The sequence below is a fragment of the Syngnathus scovelli genome, chromosome 19, assembly GCF_024217435.2.
Source record: "Syngnathus scovelli strain Florida chromosome 19, RoL_Ssco_1.2, whole genome shotgun sequence".
Classification (NCBI taxonomy): domain Eukaryota; kingdom Metazoa; phylum Chordata; class Actinopteri; order Syngnathiformes; family Syngnathidae; genus Syngnathus; species Syngnathus scovelli.
The window spans coordinates 3,640,540-3,664,697 of record NC_090865.1 but is presented as its reverse complement, the minus strand read 5'-3'; the positions used below and the strand labels follow the sequence as shown (position 1 = coordinate 3,664,697).

Here is a 24,158-nt window from a genome sequence, read left to right as displayed (position 1 = left end):
TGATTTACATCTCATTAATTATCTGCAGCTCCCTCCCAACCCAAACCCGACCGGCCAACACCATCCTTGCTCACTGGTGTATTTTTTTTCTGTCCCTATAGAACACAATGACACATAAGAGTCACAATGCTTTTGTGAATTCATTCCAATGCAGTTGCATGGAAAGGCAAATCTGAATATTCATCTTTTTTTTTGTCTCCAGCAAAGTACATTAATTAGATCTTCCTGCTGCTGTAGCCCTGAAGATAAAGTCTGTAATTGAATACAGTTTAATTGAAAGTGAGTCAACTGCTGTGTGTGTATGTTTTTTTTTTTTTTTTTTTTTTAAATATGTGGGTGTGTGTTTGCAGGATTACAATGATGAGATCAGACAGGCCCAGCTGCAGGAGCTCACGTACCTGAATGGAGGCTCCGAGGATGCCAAGGTACCAGCGGTGAGGGGCAAGTCGGCCACCCGTGCAAGAGGGACACCTGTGCCAGGACCTCCCAGGTAACCTGCTTCCATATTTACGTATATACGTGTGTGGTCATGTGCTTATGTCGATGAGATGTCCTCGGAATAGTTATGTAAAAATATTCCCATCCTACATTTAATCTTATAAGCTTTTACAATGAAAAGATTAACATGAAAGACTTTATATGCAAGTCGTCTCAGGGGCTCCCTCTGATCTTTTTTTTTTTTTTTTTTTTGCGACATCACATTAACTAAAAATACTGGTGGCCATTCCGAGAGTTTGCAAAGTTTAGAAGGGAAAAACTCATAAAAGTGTGTTTTTGTTGATATAAAAAGAAATTAATGGGTCTTCTATTAGAGTCTGAGTTAACCAAGGACATGCAGGTTGTTTACTTTGAGTGTGGATATAATTGGTTTTTAACGCAATCTGTAATTACCGTCTACCGTGGAGATAAAATAAGGTTTCAGTTTCTTTTTTTTGCTTTGAATTCAAATAGATTATAAAAAAAAAAATGTTGAGGAAATAATTTGCCCCTCGACCTGACTCTTCCACCTCGCCAGCATCAGACAGTTCTCGTTTCCATCAAGTAAACACCCACCGCTGTCCCAGACAGTCTTAAGAATCCAAGGTTTCACCCACACGGAATGAAAAGTATAGAAAGCAAATGACCCTCGGAGCCACCTTTTTCCCCCCCCCGTTGCTTCACACCATTTACTTGCCCTTAAAGCCGATTTAGCCGACACGATAAAAGCTGTTAGGTTTCTAACAAACCGCGAGGTCAGCCAACATATAAACCTGCAACGCTTTGTATCCATTCAATGAGATGACTGTCCAGATCCAAATATCAGCACCTCAAAAAGTATTTAGCTTCTTAATGGCATGCTTGTGATTGAAAATTATTCAATAAACATTCACTATATATTCAATTTTTAGGGCCTGGCATATTTCAAGGGGGGGCAGTGCCCTTGCGCATCCCCCTTTAGCTCCGTCAGGGGTTATGCTAGCAGCAATTGTTGCTGGATTTGCTGTTGCTTCATATGTAATCATCTAAATGTTGTGGAAAGGCACTCTACGGACATGGCTCGTAGCCAAGCTGGCGTTGGAAGGTCCTTTCAAACATAGTAAATTAAAGCAGCTCATCATAATGACTGTGATTATAGTCGACATCATATATCGATGATATACGATACTAAAAATGTAACCGTACCCTTAAATGGCTTGGCGGAATGTCGACACACACACATCCACTTTCCTTTATCACATGCAAAAACCAGACTCCAGATTCAGCTTTGTCTTGTGTGCCGTGTCAGGAGTCGAGGAGGAGTACCCCCTTTGCATGCAGCCATGCCCAGGGGAGCGGCACCCAGAGGAGCCCCACCCAGCCGCACAGCATCTACCAGGGGGAGGGGAGTGCAACGGGCCAGGGGAGCCCCACCAGCGGCCGGCTACCGACCAGCTCCACCCATTGTCCAAGACACCTATGACGAATATGTAAGTGACTGGTTCTGACTTATCGTATTTTCCGGACTATAAGGCGCACCTAAAAACCTAACATTTTCCTCAAAAGCCGACAGTGCGCCTTATAGTCCGGTGCGCCTTATATATGGACCAAATTCCTAAATTTAAACTGGCCCGAAGCATTGTGTCATGAAATCAATCATAAGTGGCCCGCTGAAGACTATGAATCATTAATCAAAAAGACTATGGATCATTATTTTGTGATTATAAAGTCATTTGTTGCGTCTGAAGTTGAAATAGAAAAGATAAAATGGAGAATGATTTGATTTGGATTAAAAATCTGACATGATGCATTAATGGTGCGCCTTATAGTCAGTCCGGTGCGCCTTATATAAGGACAAAGTTTTAAAATGGGCCATTCATTGAAGGTGCGCCTTATATTCCGGTGCGCCTTATAGTCCGGAAAATACGGTAGTCTTAATTAATGATGTCTTAATGTGACTGTGCCCAAAAAAAAAAGTCCCGTGCCACTATGTCAAGCTGGATTTAAGAAATGGAAGAGTTGAGCTGGCTCGACTCGGGTTATTACCGCACCGGTCCGTGCCTAAGCACATGTGACAAGTTTATTCAGCGGGTTGCAATTCAAATGCGTGGAGGTCGAGCGAATGACTCCTAGACCAGCTGTTTCCCATCATTGTCACCGTTGTATACTACATCTCGCCGCCTGTGTATCTGGTACGGGAACAGGAACAAAAAAAAAATGATCCCGGCATCTGCCGGATGATAAATCTAACCACATCACGGCAAATTAGAGGCAGAATGAGCTGCTCCGTGTTATCGGAATACATCAGCGTCGTGAGACAAGCGTGGGGCCATCAGGAGCTGAGAAAGCTTTTTTTGTAGTCATCAGTGACATGACAAAGTGATGTTCCCGCTTTGCTCACGCATTCATTCACAGACTTGTAAAACGTTCTCCAGCTGTTCTTTTTTATTAAAGAGACGTACGATGCGTTCTTTCGGAATATAAAATGCTTTCCATCTGTCACTTCACGCGCCATCTTTCTCGTTTTAATTGTAGCACCAAAATGCCCACTGCAAGAAAAAAAAAATCGTGTTTGAATTTGAGGTATTTACATAGCAAACATGGCAGATTGAGGGAAAGAAATAAAAATAAAAAAAGGAGACTTGAAGCTGTTTCATGCCAAGAGCAGGACACCTGCCGGTCATGTCTATTGGTGTTGCAACACCAATTTACACCCAAATGCACACACTGAAAATATTTAAAAAATATTTTCCTTATGTCCCTCAGGCCAAGCTGCACATGTTCAGCCTCGTTGAGAGTCAAACAGTGCTAATTACATCCTGTTCAACTGTGATCTTTGGTCTTTTTTATTTTTTGTTTTTATTACCTTCCTGGTTCCCTTTCCTCTTACTCATTTGCATAACATGAATGGATGAATGATTGCAAATATATGCAGATGGATTATTGGAGCAATTGATGAACATAGGTGGGCGGATGATGTCAACTTTTCTGCATTTGCTCGTTCCATTCCGCCGCTATAGCAAGGAGGTCATCCACTGGTCAGCGTGGGCAAAATGTTACATTTTGATCTAAAATGCCTCGCGGTGTAGGTGTGCAATCGAACGGCGGTCCGATTGATGGGCTGGTGGCCCATCCCGGATGTACCGCGGCCTGGAGGTGAGGCAGAGACAGCAGCTATTCCATTTCATCTTTTCAGCGCGTGTGGATTTCTGCAGGGCTGTTGCGTTAATGGCCTGAGCTTCCTACGAGGCGGCAGGGCGGATGTGAATAAGCTTTTGATTTAGATGCGACTTAACCAAGATGACAAAAAAAGAGAGCGAGCTGAGATATTTGTCACAAAATCCGTTTCCATAGTAATATGTTGCATGGATCTTGTGTAGTGGCCCCCACTAACCGACACCCAGTTCTTCTAAGATTGTGCGCTTTGATTGCTCATGGTGCTAGAAATTAAATGCTTAAGTCAAGCCAATCAGAGCAGCTGAACTTTGAATTGTAGACTGATTGCGATTACGATTGCTGGACATTACACATTACATCTTGACACTCAGATGTTACATCTGTAAAGCTGACATTTATGCTGGTAATTTAATCAAATTTAATTTACCGTATTTTCCGCACTATAAGGCGTACCTAAAAACCTCAAATTTTCTCAAAAGCCGACAGTGCGCCTTATAATCAGGTGTGCCTTATACATGGACCAATATTGAGCCACAACAGCAGAAGTGTCCAAAGTCCGGCCCGTGGGCCAAATGTATATTTCTTATATATGGACAAAGTTTTAAAATGGGCCCTTATTGAAGGTGCGCCTTATAATCGGGTGCGCCTTGTAGTGCGGAAAATACAGTAATTTAATTTACAGATAAAATATTTAATATACATTTATAGAACACTGTACCTTAAATACACCTAGCACGCTTTTGCAGCAATGTAAATGAACATCCTTGGCCAGCATTTGAAGAAAGAGCTTCCTTCTAGAAATGAAGTCAAGCCCTTGCGTAGAGAGCATATCGATGTCGTCTTATCTGCTGCGGTGTTGTTGCGGAGCACAGTGGAGCAGCCGCGATAGCGTCGTAGTAACACACAGAAGCGAGCCCTCTGTTCATCTTTAGGCCGCCCCTTATCTTTTAACAACACGCCTCTCAGACGTCCTTTGGCATACAAATGAAAGAGTCACTTAGGGAGCCCTATCTGCCTCCCGTTTGCTGGCTTTGCCCCATCCAATAATACCCCCCCCCCCCCCCCCCCTCACTGTCACACTAATCCTGTCTCGTGTTCGGGGGGCACAGCAGTGTTGCAGGCGTGTCGCCTTATTGTGCTCGCCAAGATTTTTCAAGTAAAGAGGATATCAGATGTCTTCACTCTGTTATTTCCTCCGTCTTATTTCAAATCACGTTTGACACAGAAGGGAAAAATCCTTCGACAGTATGATTTATCAATCGACCTTATCTCTCGCTTGTAAAACGGAACGGAGCTCTAATAAATGACAATATTACCGCTGAAGGTTAATGTGGTCTTTAGTAGAAGGTTAGACAACATTCCAGAAATGTTCATACTAGACATCTTTTTGTGCAAACATTTAAATTGAAATGAATGTTTGCAGTTTGAGATAACGCGTCTATGCTTTGATTAAAACCTTCACAATCAACTAGGGAGTTGAGTCCTCGCCAAGATTTCACCTTAAAGCACCTCAAAGTACTTACTTTACTCAATGGGGATGTAATTAAGGATATAATAAACATTCAGACCATTTTTTTAAAACGTGTTTTTGGCAGCGCTGAATGTAAAACGAAGCCACGATAGTCGGAAGTGTACTCAGGAGAATTTCATCCCATTTCGCACTGCAATTAGTTGAAGACGGATGGATTTGATTGGTTGAGCTCGAAAGATGTACAAAGCTCATGCAGACTCGTCTCGTTGAAAGTCTGAATATATTATGAAAACGCTGCATAATTTCCTCCCCAACTTGGTTGAATCTACATTTTTATTATACCAGAACCAAGCTAAAATAGAAAAAAAAATCTCATTAATTTATGATCAAATGGCCATATGTAGAATTATGGTATCCCGATCATATATTAATTTTTTATCAAAGCCTCACATTCACTCTTGAGAAAAGAACTGAAATGTAAATATTACTGTGTATTCTATTTTTGTGACCATTTCCACATGGAAATTGAAATGAATATTTTTTTAATACTTTTTCATACGTGACAGCAGACTTTGTTAACTGGTGCACCCTTTGACTGTACAAATGTACCAGCGTGATTTTTTTTGACAGCTAAGACTGTGCTACATGATTTTACTTTTTGTGTCACTGCTTATTCAATATTCATAACAACACTTGTTTTTTTTTTCTCTCTGCTTGCAGCCAGAGGAAAATAATAGATATAACTTTAAAACAATAAAAAATAAGAGTTTGGGAACAGGGAAAGTAGAGGAGGGGGGGGGGGGGGGTGATTTTTGACCAAAAAGATTTCATATCAAGCTGACATTTCTGACATTTTACATTGTTTATTTCAGCAGTCTGTCGCTTAAAGTGGCTCAGGCAACGCTGCTTTTATTTTTTTGGGTGAGATAAGCCACTCGCACGCTGGATGCAATTGTGATTTAATATCGAGGTTGTGTTTTGGAGCTCGCTGCGGCGAACAATTTGTCGAGCAATAATGCTAATGGAATTTTCTTATCGATGTCATAGATTATCACTTGTTTGTGCATCGCACATGTTCTGGAATTGGTTGACCAGTCCAGCGTGTCGCAACCCCCTCCTTCGTCACCATAACGATGACGTGAATGGATATTTGTGATGGATTCTGCCATGCTGCTGTATTGCAATGTGAATTAATCACAGCTAAGAGCAGGGATTTGAAAAGGTTGGCTGCTCAAATTGTATTTATTTTTAATGCCGATTGAGTTTAGTGCCGTCGGGTATTTTATTGATCATGTGACAGGCACACTTGGCAAATAGCTTTTTGATCCATTTTGGTTGCAATTAGTTCATGTCCATTGTGTAGTTAACGTAGAGACGATTTCAATGTTATGCCAATACTTAATGTATTTTAGTCAGGTTGGAGGCCGGGGATCAAGCAAATTTTATTTTAAGTGGCGTGAGGTGTACTTTTGCTGACTAAGCGCATTATTTTGGTAAGAAACAGCAGATTTATAAACAAATCCATCTGCTTTTTTTTCATATTGCGCTTCCCCTTTTAGGATCACAAGGTGAGCTGAATCATCTGACATTGAGTGAAATCTGGGGTACACCCTGGACCAGTACCCAGCCATTTACACTTTATTTTAAATTAAAATAAATAAATATATAAATAAATATATATAAATAAATAAATAAATAAATAAATAAATAAATAAATAAATAAATAAATAAATTACTAAATAAATTAATTAATTAATAAAAACAATTTTGGGAGGGGGGGTTGAAGATCTGTTATTCAGTTTCAGACCCAAATTTGGTTCCTGACCTGACCCCAAGCACTTTTGTACATCTTGGTCATGTAATTCCTCCATTTTTTTTCCCCAGAAGACTTCACAATAAAAGACTCAATTCCAGCCCTGTCATTTTGCAAAAAAAAAAAAAAAGTGCACATGTAATCAGGCATTAGTACCTTACTGATAAAGCGGACGTGATGAGCATTTCTTGTGGGGCTGAATCTCACAGACATTAATTTCATGCATGCAAATCAGACGCAGATGGAATTAGCTGAAAATTGCGCCGGGGGTTGGGTGTGGGGGGGGACATGTCGCTAGGGGTCGAAACCTTTTGTGGAACATAAGTCTCGTTTATCCGGAATTAGGACGAGTGTAGCGGCGGTTAGCTTTGATGTTTCTCTGATGGTGGTGGGGGGGTGCCTTGCAGAGGGGGTACGCTGCCAGAGTCCAAGCAGATGTTCACAGCTCAGGCTTTGACACGTGACCACCGCATCTCATCAAATTCCAAAATGTCTAACCACTTGTCTGAATCTTCCGTTCCAGGATTACGACGACGGCTACGGAACTGCGTACGACGACCAAGGATACGAATCCTACGATAACAACTACACCAATCAAGGACAAAAGTAAGTTTTCTGCACAATGGCTCATGATTAAAATCATAAAATCACCCAGAGAATAAATGTTGCCTATTATCTTAAGGTGATCACTTGTTATCCTTGTTAACAATCATTCTTTCCTTTTTATATAACCACTGTAAACACTCATAAGGACATGTTTGTCCATTTAACAAAAGCCCTGGACAGCTAAATGCGGAATATTGATTTCTTTGTATCCAGGGAGCGATCGCTCTTTCCAAGCTACGCAAGGTCAAAAGGCTTCTGCTTTGTGTCCTGCAGTATTTTAACCATGCGCAACAATGCATGTCTATCGGCGCCATTTTTGTAGAAATAATGACTGTTGGCCTACTTAGAACATCCACAATTGGATTGTATTGGCAGCAGCTAGAAGGGGGGTGAAAAAATAGACGTATTTCTCTTTAGGTGGTCGATGCTTTTCCTTTATGGCTCTTTCGGGATGTACTGTATGTCACCTGGGGTTTATCGCTCGCCCCTCCCGCCTCCCTCTTCCTCCAACAAAATGAGGTTTGTAACTTGCTTACGAAGGCAGCAGTAGAGGAAGACCGATTTTCTACCGGAAAAATCATGGGAGCATTTTGGTGAAGATGAGTCATATTGTATTTTAAGAAATATTTATTTTACTAATATTAATTATTATTTTTTATTTTAATATTCATTTGAATTTAATATTATTTTGCATGTTAATATTTATTTGAATTTAATATTAATTTTATTTTTGATTTATTTATAATATTTATATTATTTTCCCAACATTTTTAGCAAAAATTATGCATTTGCATAAAAATATCAATTGCTTGTTTACGCAGCCTCTGCAGCTTACCCCATTACGATATTTTTTTTCAGCACAGCAATGCTTTCAAGAAAGTCAATACTTCACACTATTATGGCAGCTGTTAATTTTCCGCCTCTGACACTCTTTTAGAAGCTGGAAAATTCACAAGTTGACTTTGACTCCCCTCATTGTGCATTGTTATCTCACAAAGAAGTATAGTGTGCCATTAAAAAGGTGTGAGAGGACAAAAAAGCTGGCGTGTAATTGGCCGAGTCGAGCTCTTGAACACGAGTGTCAAATAATCCTGTTATGAAAGTCGTGTAGTGCTTCACTCGATTGCCTTCTCAATTCTTATGACGTTCAATGCAGACCGGACAAAAGGCAGACTAAGTCATCTCAGGTCCCAGCTGCAGGAAGACCTGGATGTGTGTTTGTGTGTATGTTCCTCTCACCTCGTCGCCAATTCTGGCTTATGTCTCCAAGGCACTTGTCAAAAGATAACAAGCAACACAATTTGCAGTTTCTGTGCTTCGGTTCCAAGCCGACGTTCTCCTTGAAGGAGTTTTTTTTTTTTTTTTTTTTTTTAAATGAGATTGTGTAAATTTGGTTAATGAGTGTTGCATTGGGCTTCGAATTGTTGTTGCGACATCGTAGCTGACAAGTTTGTAAAACACAAGGAACTCTCCTGGTGCTTATCTCGGGGGAGCTCGCATACTGCTCGAGTAGCACTCCGACGTGAAGGTCAAGACTGCTTGAGTGAACTCTTTAAATTTTTCAGCAAATACAAGGGTGGGTGTAAAAAAAAAAAAAAGGGATAGCACTTGGCTGGACATGTGGGGTCACAGAAAAGTGATCTTCCTCAATGCCCAAGTGCGATCTAAGTGTTATTTCATGCTTCACGCTTGAGAGACACCCTCCCCCTTTACCTTTGCTTTGGTACAATCCGGATCCCAAGGGCCGACCGGTGCGATAGTCTTGTGACATTGTTTTTAAATGGCAGCCAAATCCCTCGGGAGCAAGTGTAAATCTTAACACAAGACAAGAGGAAACGTGTAGGCGCACAAACCACCTTTTTTTTTTGCCGTTAAAAGATTAGTCGTGACCGCCTCTTCAAAGACGTAATTTCTTTTCCCCACCGTGACATCAATCGATTGAAATGTGGCGCTAAAAATGGCCTTCTATATCTTTTGACTTTTCAAGATTCTCAAAGAAAAACTTTGCATCGGAGGACAGACGGGACAAAAAAGGACACCTTCCTCCAAACATAGCATTTATTTTTCTCCTGTGCTCTTTCCAATACTTGCCAGCCCCCTTTTGACAGAGCCATTTAGAACGAGCTTTATTTATTTATTTTTTTTTCCTTCTCTACAATTTTAGCCGATTGGCTGTGCTAGCTGTCAGACGGCGAGATACCTGCAGTGCCGCTGTGTGCCTTGATGCTGTTTTAAAGTTGACAGCTCATCAAGAGGATTGACAAGTGCTGCGAAGGGAATTTGACCACATCTAAGGTGGAGGGGGAAGGGTTTTGAAAAATACACCTCTAGTCAAAGAAGCATCTTAAACTTTTAATGTTGCTATGGTAGCCGATGTTAAAAAAAATAATAATTGTCTGTGCTTCTCCGTAAAAGAAAGATGTGATTTCTTGAAAGGATTTAATGGGAGGTGAGGTTAGTTTGAAAGTTAGCTTTGTAATCAGCCGCCGTATTGAGCAATCAGCATATCCGCAAGGAAGCTTTGGCCTTGAAGATGTGTGAGCTTCACTGGAATTGGGAAACGGTGGTGCTTTTTTGCCTCAGATGTTTCTTTTTCTTTCGTATTGTTGTCGGAAATAATCGCCACCGGGCTGGTGTAATCAGGAAGGTCCGCGTGGGGCATTTGCACTCAGCACTTTCCTTTGCAAGCCGCTGCCAGATGAGAATGAAAGGCGTGATTGCAAAAAAGGAGCATCACAGAAGTGTGTCACCACAGGAAATATGGTCCTTTCATAAAACTGGAGAAAAATGCCTGACGTTTTTTTTTTTTTGGCTCATCTTGAAGTGACCGGTGGGGGAAAAAAAGAGCGGCCTGATGCAAAGTTAGAAAACCTTTCAGAACTAAAATGCTGCACTAACATTTTTGTGCCGGTAACAAAACACCGCCCATATTGTGCTTTATTGTCCGACGCCCTCGCCGCTCTGCTGACTTTTTGCACAACATTGCTTCTCGGCTGCTTTTGGGGCCAATTTGCCAGTGTTGAAGTGGACAAATGTGCAAAGGTACACTGCACACAACACCCGAGAGTCAGCCACCTGACTGGAGGAGAAACATTTGCATTGTAAAACTACACAAGTGCTGACAGACTTTTAATTGTCACCCATCTGGAGCTACAGTATAATTTATCCAATGCGGACTTGATTTTCCAACTACAATTTTTTTTTTTTTCAATATAAAATCCCAAACATAACATAACATAACATAACATAACAGATAAATAAATAACAGATAAATAAATAACAGATAAATAAATAATAGATAAATAAATAGATAAATAAATAGATAAATAAATACATAAATAAATAAATAAATAGATAGATAAATAGATAGATAAATAGATAGATAAATAGATAAATAAATAGATAAATAGATAAATAAATAGATAAATAAATAGATAAATAAATAGATAAATAAATAAATAAATAATATAAAATAAATACATGAATAAATATAAGTAATATATAATGAATACCTCACTTCCACTTGATCGTGTGTGAAGCTAACTCGCATCTCGACGGCGTACCTTTGCAGCCTCCTTTAATGTCCTGTGTGAGATCTCTTCAGATTCATCACCGAGGACGGCGAGAGTAATGGCGGCCTAAGAAAACACACACCACCCGGGACGTGTACTACATCATTCAATTTTAACACTCCCATCTGTTTCGCCCTAACTGCGACATCAGGGCCCAGGATGAGGCATTTACAGAAATGACAGATGCACTACAGAGGAGTTTTTTTTTTTTTCCTAAACCTGAGGGAACGTAGGCCTGGAAACACGTCCCTCTTTGCTGCTGTTGTCTTTGCGTCTCATGGCCCATGCCAGAATTTCCAGATGCTCGGTGACACTCCGCAGCGGTGGCCTTCTACTAATGAATGTCGGATCAAAAGATGACCTCTTTACCACGACAACTCATTTACACCTGTGACATATCGCTAGTTACATCCGCGTACCGCGTGACAGGCAGGATGAATCACAAACGGTCATGTTGTGTTTGTAAAAATTGAAGTTCTGATTGGATGCTATTGTGGCACTCTGAAAGGATTCTCTGGAATTACTTGACATCAATGCAAGATGCATATTGGCACATGCTCTTAAGATGAGTCCTCGCTCTATCCTCCATTGACCTCATTGTCTTGGAAAAAAGAAACACAATAAAACATTGATGTCACAAGCTAAGTGTGGCTCTTAAGGCTGTAAGGATTTGCGACAGAAAATAGGAACAACTGTTGACGCCGAAGCTCTTCCGTCGCAGTCACGCTAGGTTTAAAATAAACCGTTATTCGTTATTTCCAATCTGTCACCTCCGCGCCTGCAGCGGTCGCTCCACGTTGAGGTTTCAGGTGCTTTCAGTCTTCTAATCCGGGCAGGATTGAGGCGCCGCTGTCAGACAGACAGGCAGGCAGACAGGCGACGAGGGCCCCAGCTGTGACGGCTGGTGTCGACTCCGAGGCGGTCTTATGATGAATTGCTTCCACCGCGACCGAAGCAATTGTTCTGTCAGTGTCTCGAGTGCACGTTGTTAGGGTTTTCAGGTTAGTTTGATCCTATGATTATGTTGGAATGTAGACTGTAATGATTAAATCAATCTTGTCTTGCCCTCACAATGTAATGATTAAATCAATCACGTCTGGCCCTCACAATGTAATAATTAAATCAATCACGTCTGGCCCTCACAATGCAGAGTCTGTTTCCCACAACAGTGTAAAACACCCCCTGCTCTGATCTTATCAGAGGCCGGGGGTTCACCAAACCTGCCCACTCTCACCCCCACTCTGTTCCTCCTAATAAATATGCCCTTGCAGGAAGGAGAGTTGAGACTTCATTCGATAATCGCTGTTCAGACAGCGACGAATGGACTCTCCACCTGCAGGTGTCTAAAAGAACTTGCCTTGTCTCTTGTGGTTCTTGCAAAATAAGTTGGAGTGAGCAAATCTCTAACATTTTGGTGCCGAAACCCGGGACCCTCATACCCATCATCTGGCTGACGGAGGACGACGCGCTGTACACCGTCGACGGGCCAGCGTCCACTAGCCGGACCTGGTAAAGAAAGACCTGGGAAGGAAATTCTTCGCTGGGCCAGCATCTTAGGTCTGCCTTCGTCTGACAGAGGTGGATTGACGGGACCCGGCAGTGCAACGAACCAGGGGACAAGTAAGTTAAAGGCCATAATTGTGTTGTGTTGTTAAACGCGTAACACATAGAGGTGCACGGGAGATAGCTTGGGTTCAAGTCCCAGTGGAAGAAACAGGCTAAGAAAGGCAGAGCTTCTTTTTCGTTCATCGAAGAAGTGTGTAGACTCTTCTTTGTCTGTTTTTCCGAGCTGAGGGATCTGGCTTGGGTTAAAGTCCCAGTGGAAGGAACGTGCTAAGAAACACGGAGCTTCTTTTTTGTTAATCAAAGAAGGGCGTAGATTTTTCTTTGTATGTTTTTCCAAGCCAAAGAATAGCTTGGGTTCAAATCCCAGTGGAAGAAACGGGCTAAGAAAAACAGAGCTTATTTTTCTTAATTGAAGAAGGGCGTAGATTTTTTCTTTTGTCCGTTTTTCCAAAGCTGTTTGGGAGGGTTTTACACCCATCCCTGGATAGGCCTAAAAAAGCGCTGGAGTTTGTGTGATTGAGTGTGTGACTGGTAGGATAAAATTGACTAAATAGCAGTTCTAGCATTGATCCACGGCAATAATACAGGCTAGTAATTTGTTGAAAGGTCAATTTAAACCTGCATTGAGGATCCTCAAAGCAATAGTTAAATAAATAAATAAGTAATAATAGTAATAATAATAATAATAATATTTTTGAGACAAAGAGATTGTATAACCTAAAACTACTAGAATTAATATGGGAAATAAAAACGGTAAATCTCTTGCTCTGCTCTTTTTTAAAACGAGAAGTTCATGGCAAGTAGATTTCTTAATTGTATGCAATATATGCCAAAGTGGAAGAGAAAGTATGGAGTAGAAAGGAAGTTGAGAGTTCAAGTGGTAAAGAAATGCAACTTGCTTCTAGAAGATAAATAAATAAAATTAGAATGTGCTGTCCTCGTGTGCATGGGAGGGACCAGCTCATGATCGACCACAGGAAATGGCCAGCCTGTGACGAATCATTGGTGCTGGGAACTACCTTTTGCGTGCGAGAGCTGTGCATGTGTGTGCGTATGTTAAAATGATGAACATTGGCTAAAGTTTTAGTATAAAAAAAAATTTTGCTAGACTGTGGTCTATCCAATTTGCACAGCAGAACAGAAATGATTTTGAAAGATAAAAATGAGAGGAAAAAGAGAGAAATCTGTTTGCAAGCAGAAACTAATCCACACTAGTGCATGTTAAGTGTCGAGCCCACATGAGAAATTCGAAGAAAAAAAAAAAAAAAAAGAAGACAGAACATGCTTTCAGGAATTGGAAGAAGCTAAATTGTGAATTTAAGATTTTGCAATGCTACATTTAATAGGAATAATTGATTGGTTGTGTTATAAGATTATGCAAAATTCTAATTGCAAGCTAAATCTGAGCGATTGAGTTCTTCAAATTTAAAAACAAAGAAAAATTCAGATTAATTTGCCAATTGTTTGTTTTAGTTGAGTTTTTTTTTTGAATTGGTGGATTGTTCTACCAGGAAACCTGAGTTGAAAGTGATATATGAGTGTTGTGTGGTGAGCTTGGATGAATTGGGACCGATGTGATAGGAAGACTCCTTTTTGGAGACTGTGTGAAACACATATGATGAGCATTGATGAATGATTGCCTGAATGAAAGGTTGAATGGTTGAAGTCGTTGGCGACTACTATGGAAAATTAGTAGAGCGACTTTGATGAAAGAGTGATTTTGAGCAGGTTGAATGTTAGAAAGAAACACATAGCTTTTGGATTGATAATTAACTAGAAAAAAATGGAGAACCAGTAACACATGTAGAAGATGTGTGAACTGAGAAATTAAGAAGCGTTTTGGAAAGAAAGTCAAACTAAATGATGATGAAATCATATGTAGTACTACAAAACTTTACTACATATGGATTCTCTAAATCATACAATTGAGTAAAATAAAACATACGTTTTGATTTGTATTCAAATTTCTAAGATTCTTGTGATAAACAATGAGAAAACGATTGAAAAGTAACTAAAGAAACTACAACAAAGTGAAAATGTCTAATCATTTGCTAGCTGAGTCGCTCCCCATTCGGGGAGGCCATCCATTTACTTGCTAAGCTAGTTGTCAAAACAGGGGCATGATTAGAGAATGGCATCTATAAATGACCTACCCTACCAAAGAACCTATGCAAATGGGCTGCAATATTGAGCCATGGTGCGCGTCACATGGCTCAAGAGGAGGGATAGTGGGGCAGGTCAGTCAGCTTTATACAACATATGGATTTGATTCATATTCAAAATATTTTCAAAACAAAACAAACATTTTTTTTTTTTGTAGAGCTTGTTTCAAACAAAAAAAAAAAAAAACAAAAAAAAACAACTCCTATTTGCCAGTTAAATGGGCACTACAATTGACTACGAGAGTTGCAAGCAACAGATGAAGAGCAGTCCTGGGCAGATTATCTAATCAGGACGCTCAAACTGAAAGATGTGTCCAATGCAAATTTACTGCCGCCTGATCTCTCCCCCTCACAGGTGGACAACCCTCAGGTTCACTGTGAGAGCTCACACACAGGAGGCGTGCTATGTGTGTTCGAAACTCCCGCCTTCCTCCACGCAAGTTCGCTTGGAGGCCAGAGCAATGAATGTCACTGAAGCGAAACGTATGGCATCCATGGGAGGAGTTGGATATCAACGCCGAGCAGTCACAATCAGTGATGCCGACCCATCCCACTCTGGACTTGCAGACGGTGCCTGTGATCAGCTGTTCTGGACAAATCTCAATGTGACTGTTAAAGGACGAACAATACCACAAGTGGCCTACACAGAGAGACCAGCTGGAGTGAATTACACATGTTACATCCAAGGTAACAAGACCCACGTCTGCATTAACGACGACTGCTCTCCAGGAGGAAACTGGATGGGAGCTCTGGACATCACCGATGAGTGTCAAGATAAGAGAGCCATTTCAGGTGGGGAGGGCTCTCCAACCAACATGGCTACACCATCGAACGGAACATACTTCATACAGAATGGCTGGTGGCTTTGTGGTCACAAGGTTTATCCGATGCTGCCCGCCAACTGGACAGGAGTGTGTGCACCAGTGTGGGTGACAGACCACACCTACAGGATATGACATCATCAGCTGACAGGAGCACACAACTCTTCTGGACTCGACGCAGAGCAGTTGCAACCTTTGACCCTCATGACCCTGTCTGGGGTGCGAACGTTCCAGATGACCATAAAGTATGGTCCGTCGGAGACAAAGTTGTCCTTGCGCTCTTCCCTCAGATGTACTGTTTCTGTGTTTTTCTTTTTCTTTTTTATTGATAGCATTCTGGTCGCCTGTGGCAACGGGGCCGTGTAAGAATTTTCCTGCTAATAACATCTGGCCAGCAGGTTTTTCGCTTACACAATAAGTTTGAGGTAATGCTTCAATTTCACTGGAAAGTGTTGCTATCATTGTTTGTTGTTTTTATTTTTACCATTCTACTTTCTTCATTATACGTATATATGTTTTTTTTTCTTGCCTATCGTTGTTGTTTGGGGTGGCATAATCATATGATAAATCAGGAGGGAGATGTTAGGGTTTTCAGGTTAGTTTGATCCTATGATTATGTTGGAATGTAGACTGTAATGATTAAATCAATCTTGTCTTGCCCTCACAATGTAATGATTAAATCAATCACGTCTGGCCCTCACAATGTAATAATTAAATCAATCACGTCTGGCCCTCACAATGCAGAGTCTGTTTCCCACAACAGTGTAAAACACCCCCTGCTCTGATCTTATCAGAGGCCGGGGGTTCACCAAACCTGCCCACTCTCACCCCCACTCTGTTCCTCCTAATAAATATGCCCTTGCAGGAAGGAGAGTTGAGACTTCATTCGATAATCGCTGTTCAGACAGCGACGAATGGACTCTCCACCTGCAGGTGTCTAAAAGAACTTGCCTTGTCTCTTGTGGTTCTTGCAAAATAAGTTGGAGTGAGCAAATCTCTAACACACGTGAACGAATTTGCCCCCGTCTTTTGGTTTTTCATTAACTATGCCACCTCTCGTCCATCTCCATACTGGCTTGTGTCGAGCTGCGTGGAAATATGGTGGCACCACAAATAAATAAATAACACTGAAGTGAACTCTGAACTGTCAAGTCACACTTTAAGCAACCAAAAAAAAAAAAAAAACCTGAAATGACACTTTGCAATAATCATTGAAGCATGACTCAGAGGATGTTTTTTTTTTTTTGTCTGCTTGCAGCTCAGACGACTACTATGAATACGGACAAGGCGGCGAATCATATGAATCGTACGGTGAGTTTTTTTTTTTTTTTTTTTCCCGATGTCTGCTTATCTCGTCTGCCCTTGTCTCCCACCAGTGTCACACGTATGTCCCCCAGCTACTTTCAGACTTGACAGCTCATTTACTCGTCCTTTCTGCTATATTTTGCTCATGTGCCTAATTTGTTTTAGTGAGAAAGGACCTTCACGTCACAATTGTCATTGATACAGTAAAATACGACATATATTATGATTTTTTTTCCCTCATAACATTGTGCAAGCTGACTTGATTCTAAGAATTTACCTTCGTGTACTGCTGCGGTTTTTGCTGCTTCTTGTATCATTAAATGTATATTTCAGATCTATTTTTAGTCAGAGCGATTAGCAAAGAACTTTCCAACTTTTCTAGCCCGTAAGCAGAAGAATCAGGCGCGTTTAGCTCATTAGTATTTTCCTTGGCGCCACATAAAATAAACCTGCCAAGTGTTTTACTGTATTACCTCGGCATGGGTCACCCAAAGGGCGACAGCTCAGAAGAAGCTGATAACGGCGTCCAAGCGGGGGCCTATCCTTGCTTTTCAAAACACAAGGTTAAAACGGTGTATTTCTTCAAAGTGACACTCAGCGAAAGGGTGACAGGTTTAATTAAGGGGTATCGGGTGTGTGCTGCCAGCAGCTTGTACATGGAGGGGGAGGGGGGGGGGGTACATAAGGCTTTGTGAGCTTGAGCTCCAGGTAAGTCTCAGCATTGGCTGCAGATCAGACAAAAGGTGCCATCGATAGCACCGCTTTCACGCTGACGCTACCCGGGGCTGATGTGGGCTAACTGTAATTGTGACCTTTTTGCTAGGCGCCTCTAAACGGGCCCTTTTCAAGTAGACGTTTGATCAGCTAGTTCAATTATCAGAGATGAGGTATGAGGCGAGTCTGCGGAAATGTGCAAGATTTGTGAATGATTTGGCAACTTTGCAATCTTGTTTAATCAGGTCAAGAGGAGTGGGCAAACAGTCGTGGGAAGGCGCAGTCGGCGAGGACGACCAAGGGAGCGTACAGAGAGCAGCCGTATTCCAGATACTGAACTGTGTCACGGCCCGAGCGGACTCCTCGTTGCAGTTCCAACCCAAGTAATGGATTTTTTTTTTTTTTTTTTAATGGATGTCCCCACAATTTTTTTAAAAATGAAACCTAAACTATGGAATTTAAAAATCAGAAGAAGGACTCTGAATAAATGAGATCAGGGAAGTCCCACTGCCTCACAGAGGAGGTATATTAGGGCTCCACTGAAAAGTAAAAAAATATTGAGAATAAAATCATGGTCATGTAGTTGAAGCCCCAATCTAAAAAGTTTTATAATTGCCTGATTCCACAAAATAGTAGCAAAGCACTACTAATGAAGCTCCTCAGCTTGTCAACATAGTTCCTAGGCACCAAGATGCCACTAGATGGCGCCGAATCAATGTTTTTGAAATTTCTGTAAATAACGGAAAATAGGTCCCCTAAGAAATCTACAATTCACCGTAACGTAGTTCCCACACAGAACGTAAATTGGACATGATGGCGTACGCTCTGACGTATCTTTTCACTAGGGTGTGCCACAGGGCTCTGTTGTAGGTCCCCTTTTATTTTTATATTTTTCCCAGAATTTCTGACCACTATGTAATATAAGAGTTGACTTTTCTTTGCTCCAAAATTCATCTTTATTCTCAAAATATTTTCTTCTTTTCGGTGTGGGCCTCCCGCTGTCCTTATAACAAAACCCTTACTCCCGCTGAGTAATACAATTCAGGATGTACCCTTCCATCCTGCCGAAAATCAACAGACATGAATCAATGTGTTTTGAGTTTCTCTCTGAGTTATGTAACAGGGACGGAGACTATTGTATTAAGCTAATTTCACTTTTGTAGTAGTCGCGGTGAGCCATCGCCGCAGGATGCAACTTAATGTATCGCCCTCGATATACTTCAATGAAATCTGAAGATATAATGGTTAGTACTAGGACGTATTGTAGATATTTTTTTCTTGAGGAGTAATTGGAAATGTGAACCTTGTAAAATATGCATTTTGAAAAACACAAGTCATCCTGTATACATCTTGTATTGCTGTTTCTTGTTTTTTTTGTAAGATATACTCGTAGGTCGGTGTTAAAGGGCTTATGAAAGCATGGCGTGCAATGTGGATGTTGTCAGCTGTTTTCGTCATGATACAATTGTGTTTATAAACCTCTTTAATACGTCTAATAAATAGGAATTTAACATCAAACACTCTAATCCGAAAAATAGTCCAAAGGCTTTTGTCGTTTGTGAGTTTTAGGTTACTGTTGTTGTTTTTTTCTACGCTTAAATGGGTCATTTTGACATGATGATAGAATAGAAATTCTAAGGCCTAATTATGAACTTGACTAACTCATATGCTTGTGAATATGTCCCCCTCCCCCTCCTAAGTTAGACTCGTTTTATTATTATTTTTTTTTATTTTGAGCTTATATAAGCCCTTTAATATTTCCCTCTTGCCGATGCTGAATAAACATTTTTGAAAAAAAACAACAACAACCAAAAGCCCTGGTGTTATTGACTCGATAAAATCCAACTTTAATTTAAACTAAAAGGCAGACAGAGAGGAGACAAAACAACAACAACAAAGAAAGAAATGGGATTTTTTTTGTAATTTGTCTTTATGGGGAAAGCTGAGATTTAGCGAATTTAGCGATGTTGCCTCTCCTCTCTGATTGTCCGTATAATATCGAGCACCGTTCGTAAACACGCATTAACTCTGTGAGTGTTTACCCTGACAGAAATGGCTCGTAGCCCTGCATGAAGGCCTCCTCGACACCTTCTCGGGCCAGTTCGCTCCCCCGGCTGGGGGAACCGCTCTCTCTCTCCTTTTTTTTGTTGTCCTTTTTATTTTTTTTATTGCTCTTTCTGCTCTACTCCACGTGGTCATGTGGCATTTAAAGAGCCTGCCTTTGCCCCGTCCGTTAAAGAGACTCTAAATGACCCCCAGCTGACCTCAGCAGAGGGAGGATGGCAGTTTAAAAAGACCACCGCCCCACAAGGTAATACAACCAGACCCAGATTAACCTCTCGCCTAACATAAACGCTCTCTAAACTTAAATGTTTATCTTGTCTGTGTCTAGGACGTAACGCTGAGAATAATTAGCCACCTTTAACAACAAATGTAAACAATGTGATAAATCAATGAGCTTTTTAAGGAAACACTTAATAGATTCATAAACTACAATATGTCTTGTATCAGTGTTTTTGATGTGTTAAGTTTTAATTGATGGGCTAATTTTGTCGCTTGTTTTCCACTTTAGGTTGACCTACCGGGCCACCTATGACCTCATTGGTAAAAAAAAAAAAAAAAGGTGCGTAAAAGCAAAATTTTTTTTAAGCCAACTGGAAAATAAATGATTTATTATATATTTTTATTATATATATTATGTACAATTAATTAGGTTTCTATTAATGGCATGAAGTTGTCAATAGAATCTGCAAACTTACATTTTAACTTTTTTTTTTTTTCTCCCCCAGATGTGACGAACGGCTCAAAGAAACGAAAACCCCAAAAGGCTCACAAAGATATCTCCCAGTTGGCAAGTGTGTTGGACTCACATGTTCACAGGTGAATCCTGGAGGAAAACTTGAGATGCAATAAAAGGCGGGAGGAGGTGGTTAAAAAAAAAAAACGTCATCACGGAGAGAGTAAACCCGTGAGCCAAATGGATTTCCTCACTCTCTAGAGATGTTCTGTCTGGGAACATTTCCTTCAGATTTCCATGGCCGCTGTATTTATGTTTGCGGGAGTGCTCTGAACTGATTGTGAACTTGCTTTCATTAACGGAGTTGTGAAAACAAAATAAAAGATGCTTTAAATATGCAAAGGTAAGTGACATCACGCACTTGCCGTGTGCTAATCATCCTCCACGCCATCAGTTCACACCAATAATGAAGTGCCTTACTGTTATATTCTCGTGACTCTTTTACAGGTTTATTCTCGAGTGTTAAAAAAAGGGCAGCTATTTTTTTCGTCTTTTTTCTTTTCTGTTTGTATTATCATGATGTTAGAAAAGCCCTCCCCATGTGCAATCTATTCCGCTTGTACCTCTTAATGAGAATCGACTTGGATGTCTGTTACAAATCCAAAATAGCTTTCAGCGGGAATTTAGGGAGGGGAGGTAGAACATTCCGGCCGATGCATAAGTCCACAAAAGCCTGACCGTATTCCGTTGCGCCGCGTTATGTCCCGGGTGCCAGACAATGCTTTTCCATTAGACGAGAAGAAACCAGGAGGAGACCTCGGGGCCGAGCCTCAGACAATAACAATCGACCTGACGCATAGATCCCCCTACCTTGCCGCCTTCGGGGACTGGCCTCCTCCTCTGAAGTGACTTCAAATGACAATGTTATCTGGAGTAGGCTTCTCATAAAGTAAACAGGACTTATTTGATTAAGGATGCATACAATGAAAGGAAGCGGCGTTCCCCGAGGCCAACACAACCCTGATTCAGTCTCCCGTGGACAAAACGATATGGGCGAATGTGAGTGCTATGGTCGCCGTACGAATATAATCGTCAAAATGCACTATAGTCTATCATTAACCTACTGTAATGCAATATTTGTTTACAAGCAGTTAAAAAAAAAATTTATTCCGTACCTAACAATCTACCGGTTATTTATATTCCTTATATAACAAAATTGTTGCTCCCTCTCCAATAAATGGCTTTTATTGTGATACGTGCACTTCCTCCTAATCGGGTGTAAAGTTGCTACCCCTTGGCTTTTTGTTCTGTAATTAACTGTCGGGCTCTTAATGCGCTGATGGCGAATCAATGTCCAAGTGCCTTCAAAGTGAGTGTTCATGTGACCCCGGGGGTCACTAAGTGGAAAGTGGGATTGCCTTGAGATCGATCAAGTCGACGCTTTGACTGAAGGGGGGATGAGAGGGACAATGAGGAGGGAACGGATAAGTGTGCAGAAATCAAATGATCAAATCAAATGATAATCGCTGAGTGGTTGTGTGAGTGTTGCCAGAAGCTTTAAAGTAGCAGGGGAGGTAGACATGCGAAATAATAAATATCATCATAACTGTAGTATGATTTTATTTATTTTATTTTATGAGGCTTGCTTGTATTAGAAGGATGGCCACTATTTAACATGTCAATGTACAGATGGGAAAACATTTAGAGGGTGTGCGAAACTAAAAATAATTGTACTGTATCGATCAATCAATTGTCATCTATCGTGTCACATCATTTTTTTTTGTATATATCATCTTGTAAACAATAAATTGTTTTCTCTGATAACGTGATATTTCAAAGTCAGTGTTTGTATTTATTCGTATCTACAGCTGCCGAAATAACGTGGTTGCACAAGTGTGCACACCCTCTTCTAATATGGCTGTGTTCAGAATTGACACATTCAAATTCATTTTAAAAAGATAGAATTTCATGTGCCTTGACTTAAAGTTTATTTTTTTCTGAAGTCTACTTTGTAAACAATCCTGCTGTGGTTTAAAATTCCGACAACAAAAAGACGATTAATTCCAGTGGGAAATTGTGTTCAGCATTCAGCCTTGGCGGTTCCACTGTAAATTAAATACGCTGGAGTGGACCATGACTCCTTTCGGCTTTCTAATCCCTGATTTGAGCTTTTGTATAAGCTTGGCTTTGCGTTCCCACAGGATGCATTCATGCTTTTCACTCGGGGACACAGAAGCACGACCATATCACAATGTTCGGAACGAGCAGTAAAGTAACGCCGTAATAATGCAAACACTCCATGAATAGACGGCTAAGCCTGAGTGGATCTTACAAAGACACCTTCACTCCATGCGTTAAAAGTGTTTACCTTAACACCTTACCCCCCCGCCCCCTCCTCATGGAACGCCGACCTTCTAAATGACATTTGCCTCCTGTTAAGCCAAGCATGTTTGGCATTTCAAGTGCTCCTCGCGCAGCCACCGCACCTTTGCTAACCGCCGCGGCGCCGCGTTAAGTAAATAACGGGAGGACAAGGATCAATGCGCTTGTCTTGTCCCGGGAAAAGTCGGATTACTCTTGCCGAGACTTTAATAGGTGTTTATGAAGTTTGGCTCGCGCCACTGCTTGGATGCTCATTGCCGCTGGGTTTGGGTGTTAAATCAGCAGGTGGTTCAATTCCCTGCTCATTATGTTAAAAAGCCATTGAGCAACACTAATTGGCTTCTAATTCACCTCATGCTAATTGCTCAGTACGTTTCCAATACTACTGTTTTAATTTTACCTATGAGGATGAATATATTTTTGAGTAGGTAAAATAAAATCACAAAACATTTGTCCAATTGCTGCATTGCAGTTGACACATGGATTTTTTTTACTTAAATAATGAGTCAGGGGTGACCCACCTTGGCCCCAGGGAGCAGCATGAAAGGATAAAGTGTAGCTACAATCCAGGATGAACGGACGTGCTGCTTTCTTAAAAGTGTCTGCGTCTGCAATCTGTCACCGGCGTTGATTTTTTTTTTGTCTCGGCTTGTGAGGTGATCCCTCGGAGACCAAGCCGAGCACGTAGCAGCTTTAGCCTTACATCGGTGTTGGATGAGGGGATAAAAACCACAGTGTCCTCGGGATAAGACCTGGACCTTTTGACCTCTGAGGCGAGATCCCTTACAAGAATTTTTCGAAGGGATTTCATGTACTTTTTTTTTTTCTGCTGCTTTCACTCATCATCTGTGATTCCTTTTGTTTGCCGGCTTGAACACTGTATTACGTTTAGGAGCAAACAAAAGCCTTTATGTTGGTAAAATGAAAGTTGGCAGCTTCTATTAGGTAGGACACAACGCTCATATTGACGTACTTAATATTTTATTACAGCTGTAGTGTAGGGCGAGAGATTGTAATTTGATTGATGTGTGTTATTTGGTTGGTTAGTAAGAAGGCGCTTCAGTGTTGCATTGAAAAGAATAAAAGAAAGAAAATCAGACAAGATGATGAATAAAGTCTTAATTTTATGCAAGAAAAGTAGTAAGATAAATTGTTATGATAATGCATTTGGATTACACATGACAAGTTTTAATGTGTTAGTAAATTTGCAATATAACAACAAGTATCGGTAGCTGGTATCGGCTGTGTTTACAAACACTCGATCCCTTGATGCGCTTGAATTGGATCTCATGTGAACAGTAAATGAGTCTAAAAGTCAGTCGATGCCTTTTTTGTACATGCTGGCTCTTTTAATAAGTTTTGTCCAAGTCAGTATC

The 24,158-nt window shown here is 40.8% G+C and overlaps 1 protein-coding gene and 1 long non-coding RNA gene across 3 annotated transcripts in view; both read left to right on the top strand.

The window, feature by feature from the left end:
* The window catches only part of khdrbs3 (KH domain containing, RNA binding, signal transduction associated 3), a 42,073-nt gene extending 21,466 nt beyond the window's left edge, over nt 1-20,607 (top strand). The window contains exons 5-11 of one of the 2 annotated variants that reach the window (XR_007487800.1): nt 351-490; nt 1,766-1,946; nt 7,441-7,523; nt 16,903-16,955; nt 17,909-18,046; nt 20,236-20,286; nt 20,453-20,607. Coding sequence is in view for 1 of the 2 variants with exons in the window: in XM_049750807.2 (XP_049606764.1) it covers nt 351-490; nt 1,766-1,946; nt 7,441-7,523; nt 16,903-16,955; nt 17,909-18,000 (549 nt within the window). In the remaining variant the exon portion in view is untranslated. Of the gene's footprint in view, nt 1-350; nt 491-1,765; nt 1,947-7,440; nt 7,524-16,902; nt 16,956-17,908; nt 19,201-20,235; nt 20,287-20,452 lie in introns of those variants that run through there. The other variant, XM_049750807.2, reaches the window with a different exon arrangement.
* On the top strand, nt 12,084-16,164 carry LOC125986883 (uncharacterized). Its single transcript, XR_011085866.1, has 2 exons — nt 12,084-15,510; nt 15,702-16,164. It is a non-coding gene; the product is annotated as an uncharacterized lncRNA (long non-coding RNA).
* Nucleotides 20,608-24,158: the final 3,551 nt, after the last annotated feature.